The sequence below is a fragment of the Callorhinus ursinus genome, unplaced genomic scaffold, assembly GCF_003265705.2.
Source record: "Callorhinus ursinus isolate GAN/ISIS: 27379988/994484 unplaced genomic scaffold, GSC_fseal_2.0 scaffold39, whole genome shotgun sequence".
Classification (NCBI taxonomy): Eukaryota; Metazoa; Chordata; class Mammalia; order Carnivora; family Otariidae; genus Callorhinus; species Callorhinus ursinus.
The window spans coordinates 22,726,052-22,746,890 of NW_027397101.1; the positions used below are offsets into that span (position 1 = coordinate 22,726,052).

Below are 20,839 nucleotides of genomic sequence, written 5' to 3' on the forward strand. Positions count from 1 at the left end.
TTACACTGTAATTAAATACAGAGATACAACTGGAAAGTTTAAATTCTAAACTTTATATCCTATCATTTAAGCAGAAGAGGTGAACATAAATACATAGATACATACATATGGGGAAGGGAACTGTGTCAGTCTGGCTTGTCTCAGGGGGTGGATCATGGATAATTACGAAGGTAAACAAAGAAAATGGAACCCTTAGCCCTCAGCAAATTACAAGTTTCCCTGATTAGTGGCTTCAATTTCACTCAAAAGCTAAGCCCATTTTATGCAGCATGCCGCTAGATTTTTACAGACAGACATACTTGTAGATATTTAGGGAATGAATTTTTAAAGTACAAGTGTGACTTCCAAGTCCTTATTTGGCATCCTTCTGCTTGTGTAGTTGTGCTATGCTGTGTGATCAGTTAAAGAACTGGCCTTTCAAGCTTGTTTTGGGTGCAGAGGTGGTTTTAAAGCTGCCTTCATGATGTAATAGATGAAGCAGTCTGCATCTTTTTGTTTCTCTGACTAGGCAGTGGTTCTCAAGCTTCAGCACACATCAGAATCAGCCAGAGGTCTTGCTGAAGCACAAATTGCTAGGCCATATACCCAGAGGGTCTCATTCCGTGGGTCTCAGGTACAGCCTGAGATTTTTCTATTATAAACAAGTTCCAGGTGACGCTAATGCCACACTAGTCTAGGGACTATACTTTGAGAACTACTGGAATAGGCTGTACATAATATGGCAAAACAAAATCCAAAACCTTGAAAACATGGAGAAAACTAAACCTTTCTTCTATTCTAGGACCCCAATTCCATTCCACAGAGGCAATGATCAATGCCAGTTTCTTATATATCCTCTCAAATATTCTTGCATTTGCTTATCTGTGTATATAAAAACCATATACCAACAGTGCAAGCCTTCACTAAACATGGCATGTTATCAAACTTGATTTGTACCAATCTCAGTGAAAAATTGGCATCTACTTTTTTATTGCAAGAGTACATGAGCATCTTATATGTTTAAAGCCACTTCTGATGAAGTCCAATGTATCTTTTATTCTTTTGTTGCTTCTGTTTTTGGTGTCTAAGAATCCACTGCCAAATCCAAAATCACCAAGATTTACCCCATGCGTTCTTCTCAGAGTTTTATAGTTTTAGCTCTTACATTTAGGTTTTCAATCCATTTTAACTTCTATGTATGGTGTGAGGTAAGGGTCCAACGCGAGTGGACATCTCGTTGTCCCAGCACCATTTGTTGAAAGACTGTTTCCCCCCCACCATTTAATGGTCTTGGTACCCTTGTCAGAAATCAACTGACTATATGAGAATTTATCCCTGGACTATCAATTCTATGATATATCTTTATGCCAGTATTGCATTATTATTGCTTTGTACTGAGTTTTGAAATTGAGAAGTGTGAGTCTTCCAACTATGTTCTTCTTCAAGATTGCTTGGGCTAGTCTAAGGTCCTTGAATTTCCATTATGAATTTTAAGATCAGCTTCGCAATTTCCGCAGAACAGCCAGCTGGGGTTCTGATAAGGATCACATTGAATATGCAGATCAATTTGGAGAGTGTTGCAGTCTTAACAATATTAAGTTTTCAACCCATAAACACTGGCTATCTCTTTATTTAGATATTTGTAAATTTCTCCCAACAGTATTTTAAAGTTTTCAATGTGTAAGTTCTGCACATCTTTTGTTACATTTATTCCAAAGTACTTTATTTTTTGATGCTATTATAAATGAAATTTTTCCTTAATTTTATTTTAGGATAGGTCATTGCAAGTTGTATAGAACACAACTGAGTTTTGTATATTGGTTCTGTATTCTACAACCTTTCTTTACCAGTTTACTAGTTCTAGTATTTTTAGTGGATTCCTTATGATTTTATTTACAAAATCATATAACCTGCCAATAGAGACTTTACTCCTTCCTTTCTAATATGATTGTCTTTTACATCATTTTCTTGCCTAACTGCCATGATGAAAACTTCCAGTACAATGCTGAATAGAAGTGGCAAGAGTGTACATTCTTCTTTCATTCCTCATCTTAGGAAGAAAGCATCAGTCTTTCAACATGAACAATCATCTGGATGTGGATTTTTTATAGATGCCTTTATCAGGCTGAGGAAATTTCTAGTCCTTGCATTTATTTATTTATTTAAGATTTTATTTATTTGAGAGAGAGAGAGAGTGTGTGCGCACAAGTGGCGGGGGGAGGAGCAGAGGCAGAGGGAGAAGCAGACTCCCCATTGAGCACGGAGCCCAGTGTGGGGCTTGATCCCAGGAGCCTGAGATCATGACCTGAGCCAAAGGCAGACACTTAACCAAGTGAGCCACCCAGGTATCCCTCTAGTCCTTGCCTTAAAAAAAAAAGTCATTTTAGGGTAAGTAGGGAAGATAATTCCACCCCAACTTTACAGAGGAAAAAAAACAGTTTCAAAAAAGCTAGGTGCTCAGAAATTTCACTTCTAAGTTATGAGAAACGAAAGCCTATATGCATAAAAAAGCTTGTACATGAATGTTCATAGCAGTATTCCTCATAACCAAAAAGTATGTCCATCAACTGAAGAATGGATAAAAGTGGTATATCGCTATAATGGAGTATTATTCATCCATAAAAAGGAATGAAATACTGATACATGTTATAACATGGATAAACCTTGAAAACATTATGCTAAGTGAAGAAAATCAGTCACAAAAGGCCACATATTGGATGGTTCCATTTATATGAAATGTCCAGAATAGGCAAATTCATAGAGACAGTATGTTAGTGGTTGCCAGGGGCTGAGAGGAGAAAATGGGGATTTTACTGCTGAAAGCTTTGGGGTTTCTTTATAGAGTGCAGTGAAAATGTCCTCAAATTAGTGATGATAGTTACCCATCTTTAAATACACTAAAACCCACAAATTTTCTATTTTAAATGGGTGAATGTTGGGTGCCTGAGTGTCTCAGTCAGTTAAGTGTCTGACTCTTGATTTCAGCTCAGATCATGATCTCAGGATCCTGAGACTGAGCCTTATATCTGGCTCCACACTGAGCGTGGAGCCTGCTTAAGATTCTCTCCCTTTCCCTCTGCCCCTCCCCACCCCCACTCTCGCTCTATTTAATTAAAAAATAAAGGGTGAATATTAAAGTACATGAATTATCTCAATTCTTTTGTCTTTGAAGGCTCAGTGGTATGTCCAAGATTATATAGCAAGGAGTGGAGGTGAGATTCATCCTAAGATCTCCTCTGTTAAAAAGCCCTTCCATGGGGCGCCTGGGTGGCTCAGTCATTAGGCGTCTGCCTTCGGCTCAGGTCATGATCCCGGGGTCCTGGGATCGGGTCCCACATTGGGCTCCTTGCTCAGTAAGGAGCCTGCTTCTCCCTCTCCCTCTACTGCTCCCCCTGCTTGTGCTCTCTGACAAATAAATAAATGAAAATCTTAAAAAAAAAAAAAAAAAAAAAGCCCTTCCATGACATCATGATACTACTCTCAATGTTAAAATCATTTTGTTCTCTAATGGGTTTACCTGAGCTTATCAGAGACTGAACTGACACTGGAAGAGTCAGGCATACCAGAGAATATGTCAGAAAGTCCCAGTCCCAGATGGGGCTCCTTGTCTCATGAACAGAAAGTCATGGGCTACAAAAGTCCATGAAATTCGCCCCAGGTCTTCAAAACTGTCAGTTAAAAATGAGGAATAACTTCCTAAATTATATATACAAAGAATGATAGTCCTTTTCATTCAACAAAACATTTCATTCTAACTCACTCTAGGGCTCATCCCATTATTTAGAAATACTTTAATTCAGCCAAGTTACTGACAATATAATAAATGAGTAATTTACGTAACCTCAGCTAAAATGCTAGGGTGCTTTTGTTACCTATCCACATCCAGATCTTGCCAAGTGGGAGGGGTGGTTCTCATTTGTGAAAGCCAAAGTAGCAGTTAGGACACCTCCCCAAGATGAGCCTCTGAGCAAAGGCGACTATTTACCCCACTGCTGGTAGATAGAAGACTAGACCCCTCTCTTTGCAAAGTTTTAGAAATAGAAGGAAACTGAAGATGATCTAGAGCAAAGGTTCTTAATCTGAGGTTCAAGGATTCTGAGGGAATCCACAAAATAACTTAAGTCATTGAGATGCACTGGAATTGTATATAAAATGTACCATGGCAATGAAAAGTACAGCATAGGGAATATAATCAAAAATATTGTAATACTGTTGTATGGTAACAGATGGTGACCGCACTTATCGTGGTCGGCACTGATTATAGAGAACTGTCCAATTGGGGCGCCTGGGTGGCTCAGTCGGTTAAGCATCTGCCTTCGGCTCAGGTCATGATCCCAGGGTCCTAGGATCGAGCCCCACATCGAGCTCCCTGCTCAGTGAGGAGCCTGCTTCTCCCTCTCCCTCTGCTGCTCCCCCTGCTTGTGCTTGCTCTGTCAAATAAATAAAATCTTAAAAAAAAACGCACACACTAAACTGTCCAATCAGTATGTCATATACCTGAAACTAATAAAACATTGTAAGTTAATTATACTTCAATAAAAAATACAGAATAAATGTATGTGGAGGTGTGTTCTTCCCCAGAGTGATGAGGCCCTATATTTAAAGTACTCTGGAATTCACAGAAACCAACTTGGTAAATCCTAACTATGACATAATAGAAGTCTTGCTTTGCTTGTTAGAGTAACATGTACCAGAGCAATTTCACGGAATGCCTTTCATTAGCAAGCAGCTGTGAGGTTTATCCCAAATTGGTGCTATGCCAAGTCTTATGCTGGAAAACTGAATGCACCGATTTGCTCTTGTAATACCACGGGAGGTTTGCATTACCTCCGATATGCCCATTATGGAAAGCACTAAGAATACATTTCCATATCAAGATAAAATAATTTGCAAAGGGGTTATGTTTTTCTCATGCAAGGTAACCAAATGTAGGCAGCTATTACTAGTAGAAAAGCAACTTGGCTTTAAGAGATTATTTTGCCTCCTTACCTAACCATATCCAATAGATTCCAAAAGATGAATAAAACACACACCACATATTTCTCTTGGACTTCCTCTTGACTGGTGATCACCACAAAGAGGATGATTATTCTCTCTGTGAGCTAACAAAGAAACAGCAAAGTCAAGAATTAGGATCATCTGTTAAGCATGTAGGTAATTTTCTAATTTTAGAAACCAGCGTTCCTCTTCAAAGTATGCTTTAACTGGAAATAGGTATACTAAACTGTTAACATGGTCTCTCAGGGAGTAGGGTTACAAGTCAATTTCATTTCCTCCTTGGTGTTTTTTGTATTCTCCAAATTATATATCATGAATGAAAAGAAAATATTTTATCTAATCAGGATATTTCTCCTCCTGCGATATATGCACCCATGTTTTTTATTCACTTTGGCAAGCTTTTATTGAATGTCCACTATGTATCAGATGCCAAGGTAATATATATAGTGGTAGGAGAATGTGGGGGTAGAATTCGCACACAGTGTGAATAATGCTGTCATTTGAAGTGCTCTGAATGGGAGCACAGGTGAGGGACATACCTGTCTGGGGAAAGGATGCAGAGAGATTTATTAAGACAGGCAACACCTCAGCTGGATCAGGGGTTTGTCAAGTAGACTGAATAGGAAAAAGGACATCCTAGGTCAGGTGAGCACGCGAAGCAAACAGGCAGAGGTGTGAAAATGCAGGTGTATTAGGAAGTAAGGAGAACCCCTGGAGGCTAGAGTTGGGGGAAGGTACAGAAAAGGGAATACATAGATAAAATCGAAAACGTGGTGGGGGCTGGGTTATAAAGGGTTTTGAATGATAGGCCAAGAAATTTCGATCTCATCTAACAGGGAAGCTATTGTAGCTTTTTTTTTTTTTTTTTAGAGGGTGGATGGAGGGGAAAGAGAATATAATCCTAACCTTTATAAGCCAGTGGAAAATGAAAAGAATTTGACATACACATTTTTTTACAAGTCAGTAAGCATTTGCAAATCATTGAGAATTCATACACTTATGGCTTAGCTCCAATTACTGACCTCAAAAAATAAGTTTTTCTTTCCCAACCTAAATATAATGTGCCTTCTTATATTAATTTCCCTGTACAGTGGGCTTTTGTTTTGTTTTTTTTTTAACAAAACATTCTACTTTGTTCTCAATGGTCAAAGGAAAATGTACTTGAGACTGAGGGAGCATATTAGTAATAAAGGAAAGGGGAGGACTGCTTTATATTTTTCAATAGGCAGATCTTTATTTTTAAGGCAGATCAAGGAGAAAGAATGGAACAATCTGTGACTTAGAATCATAGGTTGTTAATCCTGGAAAATCATCTAGTGCAGAGAAATCCCAGATTTGCTAAAACTGGGCCACATGATCAGATATGCATGTGTATGAGTTCTACCAGCATGTATGACCAGAGCAGTGAGTCAAGAGGATCTTTGCTTGGCTAAGGGAATCAGATATGATTCAAACCTTAGTCAATCTATAGAAGCCATTTACATAGCTGTACTGATTCTGTCAGTCTTTCTTTAAAATGCCCCAGTTTCTTGATTTAATTATATTTACATAATGAAGTATACTTAACCTCAATTAAAATTACCAAACGATCCAAGCTTGCGTGACAGCGGGCAGCCTTCAGATAAAAGATTTTAGCAGCACAAAAATCAAATTACCATATGACCCAGTAATTCCACTACTAGATATTTACCCCAAGAAAAGAAAAACACTAATTTAAAAAGATACATACACCCCTATGTTTATTGAAGCATTATTTACAATAGCCAAGATAAGGAAGCAACCCAAATTGTTTGTTTCCTATAGCTAAGAGTCTCTTATGGTTTGCCTCCCTTTTTTAAAATTTATTTTTTAAAACTATTGTATTTATTTACTTGAGAGTGCAGAAGGGGGAGAGGGGCAGAAGGAGCGGAAGCAGCTGACTGCCTGCTCAGTGGGGAGGCTGATGCAGAATTCGATCCCAGGATTCCGAGATCATGACCTGAGCCAAAGTCAGCCGCTTAACCCACTGAGCCACCCAGGTGCCCCAACTCCCTCTCCGTTTTTATCTTATTTTTCCTTTCCTTCTATGTTCATCTTCTTGTTTCTTAAATTCCACATTTGACTGAATATTACTCAACCATAAGAAAATGAGATCTTGCCATTTGCAACAGCATGAATGGACCTAGCGGGTACAATGCTAAGTGAAATAAGTCAAAGAGAAAGACAAATACTATATGATTTCACTCATATGTGGAATTTAAGAAACAAATGAACAAGCAAAAAGAAACAAAACAACAGACTCAAATACAGAGAACAAACTGATGGTTGCACAAGGGGATGTGGGTGGGGCGATGGGTAAAATAAACGGGATTAAGAGTATACTTATTGTGATGAACACTGAGTAATGTATAGAATTGTTGAATCATGTTGTAGACCTGAACTATAACACTATATGCTAATTGTACTTCATTTAAAAAAATAAAAATTAGTTTTAGCCTCAAAGACTTATAACCAAAATTATTTCAATCCTATGAACTTTTGTTGAGAACTTTAAAAACATATCCTTAATATGTGCAAAATCACCGATTATTTTCTTCTGTAAGACATAATCATTTACTTATTTCTATTTATGTATTTTTTGTTTATTCATCATTCAGTAGATATTTATTGAGTGCACTGTTCTGGGTCCTGGGAGATGTAGCTATGAACAAGACCACATTCCAGCCCTCAGGGTATTTACATCCTACTTCGTGAGGTATACAGTAAGCAAATTTAGAATAGTTGAGAGTTCAAGACAAATCGCCTAAATCCAAACTTTCACTCCACCATTCACAATTTATGTGGCTTTGGGTAATTCATTTAGCTTTTGGGCTAATTATACTGCAGATAATAATCAGCATTAGCATTATATAGTAAATTATAAAGGATAAAGTTATGATTGAAGATTTGAAGATTAAATAAGTTAGTGCACATGAAGAACGTAGAAAACTATTTGGCACATAAAAATCCCTAAATAAATCTACGTTATTACTAATAAAATAAACATAATGTAGTGATTAGTATATTTACAGGAAAACATATTTTTCTATAGATCATTAAGACTATCACTGAATAAAAAAGGTTAGTCTCAGCATCTTTAAAATTATACTATAAATATAGTTTTATAACGATCACACTGAAGAACTCCATGGATCAAATACAAAAAACAAACAGGAAAATTCTAAAATCTTACCTACAGAGCGAATTGTGTCATTCATTCCCAGGAGGCTTCAACACTGAGAACGTCGGCTTGACAATCCCCAGTACAGTTTTATCTCTCACAATGCAAACCTGTTTTCAACTCAAAACTGGAAAACCCATATGGCTGTATGGAAAACCCAATTATTTAATCTAGCAATGCAAAGAGGCACCTGCTTCACAGCTAAAAAGAAATCAGGGTGAAACTTGGCTGTTTTCCTAAAACAGTTTACATTAAGAACACCCTTGGTATTTTCTATTTGTTCTCAGAATCTAGGATTGTGAAAAATCTTTGGAGTTATTTTTGGCAAGATCCCTGCTTGCCCTTAGCAGAAATAGGTGATATTCATAAATATAAAAATGGTTTTTGCAATTTGGGTTCACAAATGAAAGTTTTTGTGGGCACAGTAATCTGGGGGTAGTAATTCCTAGTGTGTCGATTTACAGATTTTTCAAGTTTTGTAAAATTAACACATGTGTGGCAGTGTTTCTTGCAATGCAAAGGATGAATGCAAAATTAAGCCACTTTAACTGTTCTATATGAAGTCTTTGAATTTAAAGCATTTCTCAAAAGGTGAAGGGGTAAATGGGATTACTCGGAGGGTTTCCTAAGTGTACAGCGATCTAATGTCCTGATCCAAAGGCTAGTTTTGTGGATATTTTCCTGTCTCCTGGAGTTAAGACAACCTAAGGCTTTTGTCAATAAAAACCTCTTTCTCAGGCTTCTGCACAAAGTTAGAACAAAGTCCTTCAAAGTCAGTATTTCAGAGTTGGCAGTGTTTCCACACTATAAAAACCAAGTTGTTTAAAAATAAATAAAATAGAAAATAAAAACCTAGTTTTTTTTTTTAAAGATTTTATTTATTTATTTGAGAGGGAGAGAATGAGAGATAGAGAGCACGAGAGAGGGAAGAGGGTCAGAGGGAGAAGCAGACTCCCCACTGAGCAGGGAGCCTGATGCGGGACTCGATCCCGGGACTCCAGGATCATGACCTTGAGCCGAAGGCAGTCGCTTAACCAACTGAGCCACCCAGGCGCCCATAGTTGTTTTGATTACATCTATTGAAATATATGAATTTCCCAATTCAACTTTTTTTACCAAGCTAAATTATGTAAGCTCTTTTGGGAGGAAGGGGTTGGAGAGGAAAGATGTGTAGTTTTCACTTATATTATCATGTCTTATAATAGTTATGTTTGTTTGGGACCTAAATTACTTTCCCATTTTATAAATTAAAACACAGAAAATTTATTGGGGCGCCTGGGTGGCTCACTCATTAAGCATCTGCCTTCAGCTCAGGTCATGATCCCAGGGTCCTGGGATCGAGCCCCATGTCAGGTTCCCTGCTTGGTGGGGAGCCTGCTTCTCCCTCTCCTGCTTACCCTGCTTGTGTTCTCTCTCGCTGTCTCTGTCAAACAAATAAGTAAAATCTTGAAAAAAAAACCCCAGAATATTTACTATATTTCTTTATATGACTTTAATGGATATGTAATTATTTCCAAAAATGGATGTCTATAAGCAACTATTTGTTACAGTTTTGCCCTTTTCCCCCAAAGTATATTTAAAAGAATACATAACATTATTATTATTTTTAAAGATTTATTTATTTGAAGAGAGAGACACAGCGAGAGAGGGAACACAAGCAGGGGGAGTGGGAGAGGGAGAAGCAGGCTTCCCACCGAGCAGGGAGCCCGATGTGGGGCTCGATCCCAGGACCCTGGGATCATGACCTGAACTGAAGGCAGACGCTTAACAACTGAGCCACCCAGGCGTCCCTAAATTGATTATTATTGTATTTTATTGTATACTGTATGTTTTGAAAATACATAAAAATTTTTTATTGTGTTAAATTATTTTAGTCTGTCAATTGTGTATAATTTCAGAAATTCATAATGGCTTTTCCCTGTCAAAATAAAGATGTATAAAACATCTAAAAATGCACAGAACAGAGAAAACAAACAGACCTCCTGTACACATACCACAACCATTTGATACATGGCTCAACTAGCTACATTTTCCTATTGCTTTTTGGAATTACTTATCTTGATACTTTGGAAGACCAGTTTCCAAAACGAGAATTCAGTCATGCCTTAGACTCACAAAGGTAATGGCAAAATACCATCACAAATACGCAGACATGTGTCTTGGCCCACTGAAAGCAGCTGGGCACCGTGCCTTTTTCAGGATACTGTATGCAGTCAGCTGTGATTGCTGAGTAGCTTAACCACATTCTTAACTACGGTTTCTTCACTTAAAAAATGGGGAAACAGGAAAACCAAGAATGGTTACACAACCTTAGAGTTTTGTTTGGTTATTTTAAAACAGAGGCCTCACAGTCATCTCATAATGAGGGAATTCTTCTAAAAGTCAGCAGAACTCAAAGGAAGGAGGCAGAAAATGAAATTTTGAACATGATGATATAGGTTTTCAAAACTCTTTCCAACACCAGGTCCTTCAGGAAAACTATAGAAAAGACAGTAAATGAGTTAACACAAATAGAGAACAGATAAAATTTCAGAGGAGAAGAAAAAAAAAAAAAAAAAGGAAGCCAAACAATCACAGAAGAAATTAACAGTAGCCAGGTTGAAAATGGTAGCCATCTTCCCTGATGTGGTGAATTCCCTTGTTATCCCTGCCAACAAAAAAGACTTAAAAATCACTTGAGCCCCATTAACAGTAGACACTATAAACTCACTTTGAATAAAAAGATTCAATGTACATTTGCCATTATTATCTTAAATTACCAAACCAGGATATAGTTTGATTACAGTGATCATAGTTCTATAAACCATTACATTAATAGTGATCCTGGGTGGCTCAGTCGTTAAGCATCTGCCTTCGGCTCAGGTCATGATCGTACCCAGGGTCCTGGGATCGAGTCCCGCATTGGGCTCCCTGCTCCGCGGGAAGCCTGCTTCTCCCTCTCCCACTCCCCCTGCTTGTGTTCCCTCTCTCGCTGTGTCTCTGTCAAATAAATAAATAAAATCTTTAAAAAAAAAAAAAGGAAATACACTTAAGGGAAGTCCATCTAGGTCTTGGCTAGCTGGCTAGTCTGTTATTAGGAGTTCAGACTCTAAATATTATCCTGATTTTTATTTTACATTTGATATTTCAAGACTTAAAATGTCTTCATCCTAATGAATACTATTTCTCTATTTTTATTTAACAAGTAAAATTTAAAATCTCCCATAAACTTGTAATGCTGAGTTCTTAAGAGGCTCCTTAGGATTATATTGCTATTTCCATCTTTATTTTTTTTTAATATTTTATTTTTTTGAGAGAGAGAGAGAGAGAGAGAGCACAAGAGGGGAGAGGGTCAGAGGGAGAAGCAGACTCCCTGCTGAGCAGGGAGCCCGATGCGGGACTCGATCCCAGGACCCTGAGATCATGACCTGAGCCCAAGGCAGTTGCTTAACCAACTGAGCCACCCAGGCGCCCCGCTATTTCCATCTTTAAACTTTCATGGTATTTTAAACAAATGTTAATACAAGAATCTGTGTCACTTTAGTCAACAAAAATTTAAGGCGTACATTTATGTCCTACTTTGCTAGATCCCAGCAATACAATCAGATTCTGACAGATTATTTTCACAATGCAAATTTGTCAAATTTATTTATTTCCATTTTTCCGATTTTGCAAATAAAGTTATCCTCACAGAAATCCCTTTTTCTGTAGATTTTAAACACATGTTCATATAGTCACCTAACCTTTCTTTGTACGGAAAATACCACTTTTTTTCTCTTGCCTTACCAGCAGTGATTTCCTGTACTGAATCTCCACCCATGAATTTCTCACCCTCCTTCAACCTGCCTTTAAAAAGAAATATGGTGGGGCGCCTGGGTGGCTCAGTCAGTTAAGTGTCTGCCTTGCCTCAGGTCATGGTTTCTGGGTCCTGGGATCGAGTCCTGCATCAGGCTTCCTGCTCACTGGGGAGTCTGCTTCTCCCTCTCCCTCTCTCTGTGCCCCTCTGCCCCCACCCCCACATTCATGCGGGCTCTCGCTCTCTCTCTTAAATAAATAAAATATTAAAAAAAAAAAAAAAAGGAACATGGTCATCTAGGGCTAAAGACCTAGAGAGGAAACAAGTAATAGCTAAAATAACAGCAATAGTTTCCAGATATTGTATTCTAACTAAGCACTAGGAACTTAATCCCACCCATTTTTTCAGTTACTCCATGAGATGTTATTTTCACACCACATGAGAAAATGAGGTTCAGAACAATTTCTATGTTTAAATTCATACAACTAGTTTCTACTCCTGAAATTAATATCACAGTATCCTTTAACTGGAATTTAAATAAGAACTTGAAATAAAAAAAATAAATCCATACAACTAGTAAGAGCTAGAACTGGGATTTGAATCCAGGTCTGTAGGATTCCCAAGTCTATGATTAGATGCTATATTAGATAAACATGAATGATCTCTCCTTTCCATTTGTATTCAGTAAAAGTGGCAGAAAGAACAAGAAATGGCTGAGTATTCTGTTCTTTGGATATGGGTGAAGGAAACTTTTTTTTTTTGGATCATCTTTTTTTTTTTTTTAAGATTTTATTTATTTGAGAGAGAGTACGAGAGAGCAGGGGTGGGGGGGGAGGAGCAAGGCAGAGGGAGAAGCAGGCTTCCCACAGAGCAGGGAGCCCAATGCGGGGGGCTCGATCCCAGGACCCTGGGATCGTGACCTGAGCCAAAGGCAGACGCTTAACGACTGAGCCACCCAGGCGCCCCTGGACCATCTACTCTTGGCCAGATAGTCTGTGTGGTGTCTTTCCCCCAAAACAGCTCTGTGACTGTGGATATGATCCCACCGCGACAGCTAGTGGAGCCAGGTGTCAAACCCAAGTCTGAATGACTCTAACCCTCTGACTCTCCTCCATCCTGCACTGCCTAGAGCAGTGGCACCGCGAGAGTGGGAAGCGGCTGTGCAACCTGCCCCTTAAGAGAAGATCACCTCAGTGCTTCCCACAGCAACAGCATTATTGCCCTGAATGTTTCCAACTGGCTAGTCTAACTGTGCAGTGTCTTGGAATGAGGTCATTTTTTCATAGAACTCTTATTAGTGACTTGAGTTGCAAGTTTTCAGGGCTTTGCTTTTCAACTGCTAACTATAATACGGGTAATGTGATTAAAACCTACTTGCAGAACCATGCTCATGGAAGAATTATCATTAAAATGTCCATACTATCCAAAGCAGACTACAGACTCAATGCAAAACCTACAAAAACACCACATTTTCACAGAAGTAGAACAAATAATCTTAAAATTGGTATGGAACCACAAAAGACCTTGAATAGACAAAGTAGTCTTGAGAGAGAGCCACACAGTGGAGGTATTACAATCCCAGATTTCAAGATACACGACAAAGCTGAAGTAACCAAAACAGTATGGTAGTGGCCCAAAAACAGACACAGAGATCAAAGGAACAGAATAGAGCCCAGAAATAAACCCATGATTATATGGTCAATTACTCTTCAACAAAGGAGGTAATAAAATCCAATGGGGAAAAGACAGTCTCTTCAACAAATCGTGTTGAGAAAATGGGACAGCTACATGTCAAAGAAAAAAACTGGACCACTTTCTTACACCATACACAAAAATAAACTCAAAATGGATTAAAGACCTAAATGTGAGACCTAAAACCGTGAAACTCCTAAAAGAAAACACAGGCAGGGGCGCCTGGGTGGCTCAGTTGGTTAAGCGACTGCCTTTGGCTCAGGTCATGATCCTGGAGTCCCGGGGTCGAGTCCCACATCGGGCTCCCTGCTCAGCAGGGAGTCTGCTTCTCCCTCTGTCCCTCTTCCCTCTCGTGCTTTCTATCTCTCATTCTCTCTCTCTCTCAAATAAATAAATAAAATCTTAAAAAAAAAAAAAAGAAAACACAGGCAGTAATCTCTTGGACATCAGCCTTAGCAACATATTTATGCATATGTCTCCGCAGGCAAAAGAAACAAAAGCAAAATTAAACCATTGGGACGACACCAAAATAAAAAGCTTTTGCACAGCAAATGAAACCATCAACAAAACAAAAAGGCTACCTAGCGAACGGGAGAAGATATTTGAATGAGAAGTATCTGATAAGGGGTTAATATCCAAATATATATGAAACACACAACACGAGAAAAACAAACAATCCAATTAAAAAATGGGCAGAAGTGAATATTTTTTCAAAGAAAACACACAGATGGCCAGCAGGCACATGAAAAGGTGCTCAACATCACTCATCATCAGGGAAATGCAAATCAAAACCACAACGAGATACCACCTCATACCTGGAAGTGTCTAGAATCAGAGACAAGAAACAAGTGTTGGCAAGGATGTAGAGAAAAGGCAACTGTTGGTGGGAATGTAAATTAATGCAGCCACTGGAGAAAACAGTATGCAATTTACTTAAAAAATTAAAAACAGAAATACCATATAATCCAGTAACACCACCACTACTGCGTATTTACCCACAGAAAACAAAAACACTAATTTGAAAACATATGTACCCATGTTTACTGCCGCATTATTTCTAATAGCCAAGTTATGAAAACAGCCCAAGTGTCCATCCACAGATGAATGGATAAAGAAGATGTGGTGTGTACACGTACGTACGTACACACACACACACACACACACACACACACACACACACACACAGTAATACTCAACCATGAAAAAAGAATGAGATCTTGCCATTTACAAGAACATGGATGGAGCTAGAGGGTACTGTGCTAAGTGAAATGAGTTAGAAAGACAAAGACCACATAATTTGACTTATTTGTAGCACCTAAAAAATAAATGAACAAACAACCAAAAAAATAATAATAATAAAGGCCCCAAACAGACTCCTTAATACAGGGAACTGATGGTTGCAAGAGGAGTGGTGATTGGGGGGATGGGCGAAATAGACAAAGGAGATTAAGAGGTACCAATGTTCAGTTACAGAATAAGTCACAGGAATGAAAAGTACAGCATAGAGAACACAGTCAATAATATCATGTGTGTGTGTGTGTGTTTTTTTTTTAAGATTTTATTTATTGATTCATGAGAGACAGAATGAGAGAGAGAGAGGCAGAGGGAGAAGCAGGCTCCCAAGGAGCAGGGAGCCCGATGCGGGGCTCGATCCCAGGACCCTGGGATCACGACCTGAGCCGAAGGCAGACGCCCAGCCATCTGAGCCACCCAGGCGCCCTGTGTGTTTTTTTTAAAGATTTATTTATTTGAGAGAGACAGAGAATGCACATAAGTGGGAGGGGCAGAGGAAGAGGGAGAGAGAAACCCAAGCAGACTCTGTGCTGGTAGTGGAGCCCGAGGCGGGGCTCAATCTCATGACCCTGAGATCACAACCTGAGCCAAAACCAAGAGTTGGCTGCTTAACTGGCAGCACCACCCAGGCACCCCCAATGATATTGTTAAAAACAAAACAAAACCTACCTGCAGAAACCTAGGAAAGAGATGGTTTGGTTCAATGCCAACATAGATATGCAGCAACTCCAGGAGGGAAATGGACTGGCAAAGGCGCATCACAAGACCAATAGCATAAAACGTGTCAACCATGGAACCTGCATCCAGGGAATTAAAAATAGATACAGTAAGTAAAAATTAGGTCACAACCCAAGTCTATGCAGCACTTTGAAATAAAAATTGTGATTATTTACTTTTTTCATTGTACATGTGAGAAATTTCCTAACAGCTACTAAATTATTAAGAATACTATGCAACCCGGCGCCTGGGTGGCTCAGTTGGCTGAGTGACTGCCTTCAGCTCAGGTCATGATCCTGGAGTCCCGGGATCGAGTCCCGCATCGGGCTCCCTGCTTGGCGGGGAGTCTGCTTCTCCCTCTGACCCTCCCACCTCTCATGCTAACAAATAAAATCTTAAAAAAAAAAAAAAAAGAATACTCTGCAACCAAAGAAAGCACTTCATATTGTAGTCTATCTTAATTGCTCCTCTTCTAAAAAAGTAAAAATTTGAAAAAGGCGGCCCATGGCCAAAGGTATAGTATTTACTCTCCATATATAATTCCCCATATATGTTATAAAGCAATTCCCGCACAAAAGTAACCCAGTAGAATCTAGACTCTATCAACTGTAAACAGGTTGGAGATAAGCTTATTAAAGAAGCTGGCGTGCTCACACCTTTTTGACAAGACAATGACAAAGATGAGAAAAATATGATTCTAGAGAAGCTTTATGGAAAGGACATTATAATGATGTCATGTTTAATAACATCTTATTTGTGTCTTACACATACTTGGTTAGTGCCTTCTAGACCTTGGTTAGAACCTGGGCCTTTGGTGGGAACTTCTGGAGATTGCATTGCAGAGAGCCCACACTGCATTTGGAAAAGAACTGAAATAGGAGAGAAACAACTATTCCTCTAAATAGGATAAATCTGTTGGTTTAAATTTTAAAATGAAATCCCACCATGTTAAGAAACATCTACGGAAGACTTGGCTGTCTTTCCTGCCCAGGGATCATCCACATGATGATAATTTATGGAGCACTAAGGGTTTCTCTTCTCAACAGCTCTAGCAGGTGAGCACTATTAGCATCATCCCCATTTCACAGAGGGTTCCCGAGGCGCTCTCATCCACTGCCCTGCACTTGCTACAACAGAGCATTACCAGTTACGTAGCTCTGTGATGGGGAAGGTAGCAGGCGTTACTCTTCAGGTGATGAGATTGCTACTAAGCTACTTAATTTATACATTGACTCAGGAATTGTACTGAACTCCCACTTAGTTGTTTTCAGTCTGCTTTCCATACGAATGGTTGTGTTGCTTTAATAAGAGGCTTCTCCAATTATAACAGTAGGATAATAATTAAGAAATAAACACACTGCTGACTAAAGCAATTTTTCCCACTGGAAAGGCCAGGCAGGATAAGAAAGAGTTCATTGCTTGTAACTCTTGGTGTGAATGACTTGTAATATGCCCACAAAGCCTCAGCTAACTTTCAAGGCCTAGAAGTGTCGGTTTTTTTCCTATAAACATGCAGGGAAGTTTTCTCATCACTCATGTTTTCCTCTGCTTGAAGACTCCCAACATTCATAGTTGAAATTCAAGCCTTAGATTGTATCTTTGGAGGTTGCTGAGTGCAAGAATTTAACTGCAGATTCGCAGTAATAAAAAGCAACCTGAAATAGTTATGGTACCTCGGAATTAGATTAATTTCCTTATGATACAGAAGTATCTGTTCTGAATTGATGAGCACAGCATGACTTTTCCCGGGAATATTCTGTGTGTTTGTTTCTAGCTGAAACTAGCAGTTGCTCAAACTCTCAAGTCATCCAACAGTTGTAAACTGTGATGACACCCATGTGGGGATAGAACATGAAAAGAATGTTATTTTGGGCGCCTGGGTGGCTCAGATGGTTAAGCGTCTGCCTTCGGCTCAGGTCATGATCCCGGGGTCCTGGGATTGAGTCCCGCATCGGGCTCCCTGCTCCTTGGGAGCCTGCTTCTCTCTCTCTCCTCCTCTGTCTCTCATGAATAAATAAATAAAATCTTTAAAAAAAAAAAAAAGAAAAGAATGTTATTTTGACAGTCACTTAGTGATTCATTTCTTAAAAACTGAAATGCTAGTTAAAATATTTACTTTTTAGAAAACTGGAGGAAACATGACTTTAACCATTAATACCAACTCCCATATAGATGGTGAGTCATCTCTAAGGTTTGTCATTTACTTAGGGACACATTACTTCTTAAGGGGACCAAAGAGAACCCTGGGGTCTATATAGTTTGTCTTTCACTTATTGGTAGTCTCCAGTTATCTTAAGCCTGGGGAATAAAAAAAAGCAAGGGACGAATTTGGTTAATTCCTGAGTTCTCTGCACAAAATGTTATACTGGAATTTACAGATTTCCTCAAAACCCACCAAGTCTGCGAAAGTCTGCTGCAGAACCAAAAAGGAAGAGGCAGAACCACCCCAATGCCACGTCTGTGTTTTCAGGGCAAACTGCCTAGTCAGAGGGAAGTCAAGTCCCTGTCCTTCATCTCACCTGGCCCCTTCTCCAAAAAGGTTTTGGTTTTTGCAATGAGCAAAAAGTAAGGTTACTGAAAAATATGGCTACTAAATTTTAGAGCAGTGAAGGATATTAGGTGATGTTCACAGAAGTTGAAAAACTAACATAAGCAGGACTAGGTGAAAACAAGAACTGAAAGTTAAAAATCCAAAAACGGTTTTTGAAGTTTTACCTTCTCCAAATGAAAAGAACCGCACTGTCATATTGGTAAATATCCATGAGTGGCCACAGAACTGGATTAAGTAATAGATGAAAAGATAGGTGTTCTTTCTATACCTATAAATACAGGAAAATACCATGAAGTACTTCCTTCATAATAATCTTTTTTGGCATTACACACACATCTTTTAACTAACTTATTGGCCCACCTGAGCAAGAGAAAACCATTCCACATCAGAGTCTTTTATTTGGTTACCTCTGTAATGCAGATCAGATTTTTGAAAGGGCCCACAGCACACACTATCTGCTAAAAGGAGTATCCTGAGTTTGCTTAAAGCCAAATATGGCTCGATTTTAAAATTCACTTTCAGCTGAGGAAGTTCTAACCTTGTTCTCATGAAGGGCTAAAGAATTGCAAAGATGGCTTTGAATATTAAAAAAAAAAAACAAACGATGGTGAGGGCTTGACGTGCTCAATGTGTTCCTGCAACTCAGCCTACTAGGTGCAAACGCTGAGAATGACTGCTTTATAGTTACAAGACGGGAGAAGTGGTGGTATTTCCCAATGGTGGATGATTCAGTAGTTGGCCACACCTGCCTTGTGAATGCAGTCTGTGACAGGGGTTAGTACCTCGCCACTGCCTATTACATTCGCAAGGGCAGACCGTTTCCGTCACCAGACACACATAGAAAGCAGTTTAGTGGCTCAGGCCAGAAAAGGGAAGTCAAGCTGGGTTTAAAACTGGGTTGCGGGGTGGATGACTAAGGGATGATTGACAGATACACAGTTGGAGGTAGTTAGGAAAAGCATTGTTTGAAGTGTGCCCTGGGGGGTTCAGAAGGGTGGTTGGGAGGGGCCCTGCCAGTACAGACCAGGATTTCTCCTAGTCGGAGTTGTGAAACCTCTGAGAAGGCAAATAAGCGGGAAGCAGATACAGTATAGCTAGCTTGATGACAGGCACCCTACACATGATGCGAACTACTAAGAGGAGTGGGCGGAAGGAGGCCTTCCTTAAACCTGCATCAGAATCACCCGGCGTGTTGGTTAAACATACACATCTCCAGGTCCACTGAACTGGGCTCTGGTGTCCACACCCCGATACCACTGAACTGGGCTCTGGAATCTACACATGCGACAGTGTTTCTGCAGCTGGTAGATCTAAAACCCACCGGGCGACACCGGGTCCGAGAAAGTGGAGGAAAGGACTCGTGGTGGGCAGAAGGGGAAGGAAAAGAGGACTGGTAGAGCGTGCACAAAACGAAGGGGTGGCAGCGGAGCCTGTCCTTCCCATTTCCTCGTCTGGAGATGGGGGTAATAACAGAGCCTTCCTCCTAGGATTGGCGAGAGAACCGAAAACTAGCTAATGCCTGTCGAAAGTTCAAGGGTGCGCGGGGTGCAGGGTTGCGCAGCGCCGCGCCGCCGGGAGCCCGCCCAGCTGGCTGCGGGCGTGAGGGGGGGGGGCCCCCCCCCCGGAGCCCCACCCCCCGCACCCCTCGCCTCCCGCCACGGGCCGGGCGCCCTACCTGGGGTGCAGCCAGGCGGGCAGCGCCATGGCTTTCGTGGGCCGCCGCCGCCGGGCCCTCCAGCGCCGTCAGGGAAGGAGCGCCCGCCGGGGAGCGCGGGCCCGCGGCCAAGCCCCGGCCCGGAAAGGCGGGGCCTCTCCCCACCCAGCAATTTACAAAAAAAAACCCAACTAAGGTCGAGCTTTGGGAAGGAGACGAAAGCCAAGTTCCTGAAGTTCCAGCCGCGGCGAGAGTGCGCCGCACCACGAATGCCGGACCCGGCGCGGCACGTGCGCGAGGCTGGGCTGGGCAGCGCGCCCGCGGGTTCACGAAGCCCCTGCCAGGGCTTCCTCATCTTTGCACTGACACTCCGTTGCAGCCGCGTGGAAATTAATGGACCCTCCTCCTTAACCTCCAAAAGCTGGCTTGCAGTCACGCCCTCCCTAAGGATGCTTGGGCTCCAAGTGGGCGCCTGCCTCTCTTATTACCCTCACGTGTGAGAGGCGGTCACAGCAAGGAAGTGTGTCGGCACACCTTCCCTAACCCCTTCTTTTCAGCTATGGGTCCTGATCCCTCCAGGATCAGGCACCCTTGCCCTCTAACCCTCGCCTGGGTCTTCACACGTGCTTCCAAAACCTTTTACTCACGTTGTGTTTTTCTTCCTATCCTATGGCCACCCCCTCAGAAAACCTCCTGATCACTGAGGCCTAGGGCATTATTGTCTCCTTCATGCTGAGAGGACGCACCTCCTACTTTGCTTATTACATCCAGACCACCTTCCAGCTTCTCCGCCCTCTAAGGGAAACATCCCCAAATAAATCCAAAACGAACAGAAAGCCAAGAAAGCACCTGCAAGTAGGCGGGTCGACCACACCTGATTATTGGAGCTGGAAGGTAGTATTGCCCGTTTTACCTAGAGGGAAGTTGTGACATTTGAAGAAATGTTAAGTCACTTGCCACAGTTCGTGCGACTGATGAAGG

The 20,839-nt window shown here is 40.6% G+C and overlaps 1 protein-coding gene across 2 annotated transcripts in view; it reads right to left on the bottom strand.

Moving 5' to 3' along the window:
• The window catches only part of HACD4 (3-hydroxyacyl-CoA dehydratase 4), a 35,109-nt gene extending 14,894 nt beyond the window's left edge, over window positions 1–20,215 (bottom strand). Inside the window, exons 1-4 of one of the 2 annotated variants that reach the window (XM_025887873.2) lie at window positions 19,880–20,027; window positions 18,369–18,472; window positions 15,606–15,733; window positions 4,969–5,081 (exon numbers count right to left, since the gene is read on the bottom strand). In XM_025887873.2, the coding sequence (XP_025743658.1) occupies window positions 4,969–5,081; window positions 15,606–15,733; window positions 18,369–18,472; window positions 19,880–19,908 (374 nt within the window). In that variant the 5' untranslated portion in view covers window positions 19,909–20,027. Of the gene's footprint in view, window positions 1–4,968; window positions 5,082–15,605; window positions 15,734–18,368; window positions 18,473–19,879 lie in introns of both variants that reach the window. The other variant, XM_073880868.1, reaches the window with a different exon arrangement.
• Window positions 20,216–20,839: the final 624 nt, after the last annotated feature.